This window comes from Pygoscelis adeliae, unplaced genomic scaffold (assembly GCF_000699105.1).
Source record: "Pygoscelis adeliae isolate BGI_AS28 unplaced genomic scaffold, ASM69910v1 Scaffold370, whole genome shotgun sequence".
Lineage (NCBI taxonomy): Eukaryota > Metazoa > Chordata > Aves > Sphenisciformes > Spheniscidae > Pygoscelis > Pygoscelis adeliae.
Genome location: NW_008823870.1, coordinates 161,809 through 166,561, shown reverse-complemented (window position 1 = coordinate 166,561; position 4,753 = coordinate 161,809). Strand labels below are relative to the sequence as shown.

At 40.7% G+C, this 4,753-nt stretch overlaps 1 protein-coding gene across 1 annotated transcript in view; it reads left to right on the top strand.

Moving 5' to 3' along the window:
- Positions 1 to 196: 196 nt before the first annotated feature.
- The window catches only part of PER3 (period circadian clock 3), a 23,369-nt gene continuing 18,812 nt past the window's right edge, over positions 197 to 4,753 (top strand). Inside the window, 5 exon segments of the mRNA XM_009333495.1 lie at positions 197 to 407; positions 1,595 to 1,746; positions 2,346 to 2,461; positions 3,367 to 3,568; positions 4,640 to 4,688. Of these exon segments, the coding sequence (XP_009331770.1) occupies positions 280 to 407; positions 1,595 to 1,746; positions 2,346 to 2,461; positions 3,367 to 3,568; positions 4,640 to 4,688 (647 nt within the window). The 5' untranslated portion in view covers positions 197 to 279.

Below are 4,753 nucleotides of genomic sequence, written 5' to 3'. Positions count from 1 at the left end.
GGCGGTGTTTGTTTTTCCTGCAGAAGACTCGCGAGGCCCGCCTCCTGCACCGAAGGTCAAGGGTCCGAACGTGCTGAGGAGCCAGGACGTGGCGGTCGATGCCCCTGCGCGGTAGTGTTCTGCGGATCAGAGATGGACGTGGGCAAACTCCCGCACGGCGCGAGTTGGGCACCGGCTGCCGCTGCTAGGGCTGGGGACGAGCGAGAGGAGGCGTTCGGTCCTGCCGACTCGGGGAGGCAGGAGGGAGCACATCGGGGGGATGCAGGCTTACGTTGCACGATGTGTACGGGAACCAACTCTGGCGGGAAACGGTTTAACGGGCCAAACTGCAGCAGAACTGGTTTCTGCAGCTGTGAATCAAACGACTGTTCAGCTGGAAGTTTCATGCGGCAAAGCAAAGTTAACAGGTAACTCTTGACAGCATGTGGAACTATTGCTTGAAATGATGTGCTTAACTTCAGCAGAGAGCTAAAGTCAGAATCAAGGACCTGGTGTAGCTGTGATCTGGAGTTCTCCGCGGGGCTCGCTTACTTCAGTACGCCAAGGAAGCTTGCCTGAATCACAGACTGTGATGTTTATAATGGTCTCACATGTAGATTAGATTGCTGCTGCCTGGGTCCTCATAAGGTGTTTGCCTCGTTCTTAGATTGGCTGATCCAGATATGTCATTGACACTTTTGTGGCTTCTATATATACTTAATCTAAAGACTGCATTTAGCAGTAGTAAACCAGAAATTACTTAAATATTTTTCCCGAAAGTTCAGGAATTCAATGAGGTGCTAATTTCTTTTTTTTTTTCCTAATTAAAAAAAAAAGGGCAGTATAAGAGCTGTAATTTATGGAATGTTAAACTGGCACGTAAAGCTAACATGCAATACTTGAAGTTATTTAGTGATTTAATATAGTAAGAGTATGATACTAATAAAAATGCCAAATGTACAGAAGTTATTTAAAAGAACAGTGTTTGTATCTCATCTGTAGGGTTAGAATGAATCTGCGTTTTGACGATATTGACTGCTTATTTTTCAGTCAGTGAAATAAGCAAAAGTAAAAAGGGAGATTTTGCCTGTTAATAACCTTGCAGCTGTTGAGGCCAATGACTCTGTTAAAAGTACAACGAAGACACCCCAATCACGTGAGAAATGAAATCTTTGCATCAGGTGTATTTTGAGGACCTCACGTTTCCCTGAAGTGCTTATAATCAGACACAGGCTTCAAGGCTAGAATGTACGTAAAGAATCAGCATCTATTCATGACTTTTAATACCGGTGAGATTTAGAAAATCTAGAGCAAACATCAGCTTATTTTTAGTTGCTGAGCATCTTAAGAAGCAGATTGGTTATGATGTGACTTTGCCATCCATGACATGTTGGAGTTGCAAAGAAGAAAGGTAAAGGAGAAAAGAGTAAGTAGCAAAGAAGTGAGAAAGATACAAGAGGAAATGTAGTGAATGAGCATTAGGACATCTCCGGATGTTCTGTGACTCTGCAGCCAAGCCCATAGAATGTTAATTTAGTGAATAATTTTAATTAGTTGACAGAAAGGAAGCTCCTATCGCAGAAGTCTCCAGTAAAGTTTAACCTCTCTTTCACAGTGAGCAGCTGAATTGGAGGCAGTCTCACAGAGATCTGATGATGATGATCCAAGAAATGAAAAGGTGTTTACCTGAAGAGAAAAGGAGTTCCAGCAAGCCCAGTACCATCAATGCTCTCAACTATGCCTTGCAGTGTGTCCAACAGATCCAGGGTATGTCTGGAAAAAATCTGGAAGTGTAGAAGCTGTATAGCAGCTTGGTTTGAATAGATGTGTCTAGCGACAAATAACATTAAAACAAATGAAAGCATTCCAGTTATCCTACAAACAATTGACTTTCTGAAGCACTGTGGGGTTTTGGTTTTGTTTTTAAATATTCATGTTATCTTTTGTATTGAAATGCCCGCCTACTGCTTCTCTTTTCTTCAGAATCCTGTAGCTAATAGGTGCCTATTAATAACTTTCTGTGTATATTGAAAAAACAGAATTCCCATCCCACTTTGAAAAATTATTGGATAGTCTGTGTTTTCCCACAGAACTAAGTAGCTAAAGTAGTTCTTTTGCCATCGTGTTCTGTGCTTTCTACTTCCTTATGCTCATTTTCTGTAACATAAGTAGGTCACTCCAACAGTATAATCAGTATTCTTTTTTCCTTTGTCACTACACAGACCCTCCTCATCTCACCTTGGACTTCACCAAAAAGATGACAAAAGTACAAGGGCTGTAAGAAATACTTTCAAAATAGTCTCCTTACTGACTTCCTTGTGTTTGTTTTGCTTTTCCTGTTTTGTTTTGTTTTTTTTTTCAATTAGCAAACAATGACTTTTTCCAGGCTCTGAATGACCGAAGAGTGTTTCAGACAGATGTGATGACGTACAGCATAGAAGAGTTGATGGCAGTTGCGTCTGAACACACGCCAAAAAACACTGTAAGGAATTCAGGCACACTCAAGGAGTTCATCACTTGCCGTTTCACTATTTAGTCTCCTTACATTGTTTTGTGGAAATAGAATATGTAAAATTGAAAAGCCTTTAAATTTTAGCCAGACAGGCCTTTGTGTGTTTAACAGTAGATCAAGACTACTTCTTGTCTGTGCTGACTCAGGGTACTTAACAGCAGTAAGTGAAGAAATACCTATTTTTCTTTTTTTTCTTTTTTTCTTTTTTTTTTCTTTTTTTGCCAGAAGCAACAACTAGCTCTTTGAGAATCTTATTTGAGAATTCTTTTACAGCATAGTAATCTGTTGAGACAGACTTAGCAGAATGTTTTCAAAGCTGATCAAGTCCATAGTCGTGAGGGTCTTCGGTTTCTATTTGTACTCCTGGATTTAATTTTTTTTGTCTTCATTTGCAGTATCACGCTTTCTGGCTCTGCTTCAAAGAAAAGAGTGTTTCTTGAGATTCAGTACTGTTAGATGCCATATCAGAAATATTGCAAATGCTTTCTACTTGAAAAGTTCTCAGAATATTTTTTTATATGGAATTGTGGTGAATACTCTGAAATTTGGGGAGAAGCATGTGGTGTGATAACCAGTCATTCTGGACAATGGCAAGCATCACTGTAATCTGTTTCAGTTTTGATGTTGCAGTCTTATTAGCATTTGTAAATCGGGAGTAAGCTACTATAGCATTGGAGATGGTAGTAGCTTATGCACAACTTTAATTGGACGCTAAATTAAGAACACGTTTTTGAACCTCTGTCTCAGGTTGTGGTATGTGGTGGTTTTGGGTTGGTTTGTTTGTTTTGGGATTGTTTTTGTTTTGTTCTTTTATCCTTACAATATTGCTACCATGTGTTGGGGGAGGATTGCCTTTAACAATGTTTGTTTTCCAGGACACATTTGTGGCTGTGTTTTCCTTGCTTTCTGGACGCATAGTGCATATTTCTGAGCAGGCAGCATCCATTCTAAACCGTAAGAAGAAAGTATTGAACTCCTCCCGGTTTGTAGAGCTGCTTGTCCCTCAGGATGTGAGTGTGTTCTACACACACACCGATCAGTCCCACCTGCCGCTTTGGAACATGGAAAGTCAAACAGGTGGGACTTGGCAATGCTCTTCAATGCTTTATGTATCTTTCTGTCTTTGCAGAATGAGGATAGAATTCATTTCATTCAATTCAGTTCATTTTAACTGCTTATGCTAGCAATATACGTAGGCCGCACTTGTTCCCGTTCCACTTTGAAAACTTGAGTAGCTATGCATCTAGTCCTAGCTAGTCTCCTAGAGGCTTTAACTCTTACTTGGGGTAAGTAAAAGGCAGATACTTCATTGTTTTGTGTACCCTCTTACTCATTCGAAATACTACTGCTTTTTAAAAAGAAACTAAAGGTCTAATTGTGGGTTTAAAGTTATTTAATCTGCATTTTACGGTTGCTTAGGTGCTTTGTCTTTATGGTCTGCTTGCAGCCTGCTGTGAACATAGCTCACTGAACACAAGTTTTAAGCTGACTTGCTATTTAGTGCTGGATGTGCCTAAATGGTGACTTTTGAGTCCTGTGTTATTTGTGAGCAATTCGGGTATAGCTTGCATGCCAAGGCCATGTCTTGTGCCCACCTAGCTGTGGGGCTGTTCTGGCATCAGAGCTGGGAAGTCCAAAGTCCTTGCCACCAAAGGACGTGAGACATGAGAGGCTGCTAACACTAACATGCCAGGGATTCCACAACTTGGAAGCCAGTCGTGTCTACCCAGCAGAGCAGTGGCACCCCTATGGAGTTGTTATTTTCTTGCTGTGAACTGTTACTGAATTTTCCTCTCACCATAACTCTGTATATAGTTTTTGGCACATCGCTCATAAAGCCAGGAATTTTCGCCTTTCCTTTTCATAGTGATGAACTGGGGAAAGGAGTTTTTTAGATGATGTGTTTTTTCCGCTGGATTTAGTTCCAGGTCAGCCATTTCTCTAAGAGTGAGTGGGCTGGAGAAGAGATAACGTTTGAGGTGGGAGCAGACTGTTGGAACAGCTAATTCACTAGCTAATAAAGAGCAGGTTGTGAGACTTTGGTCTTGCTCAGAAAGTCTGGAGAATACAGAGTTTAAAATAGTTTTGATAGGTGTGACCTTTTTAAGGATATTAACTGATACTTTCAATGTGTGTTCTTCTTATTAGCTTCTCTGTATGAATATGCCCAGGTGAAATCCTTTTTCTGCAGGATCAGGCAAGTACATTATTATAGTTTTATGTTTGTGAAGGCTGGGCAAAGGGTACAGTACTGGGCAGAAA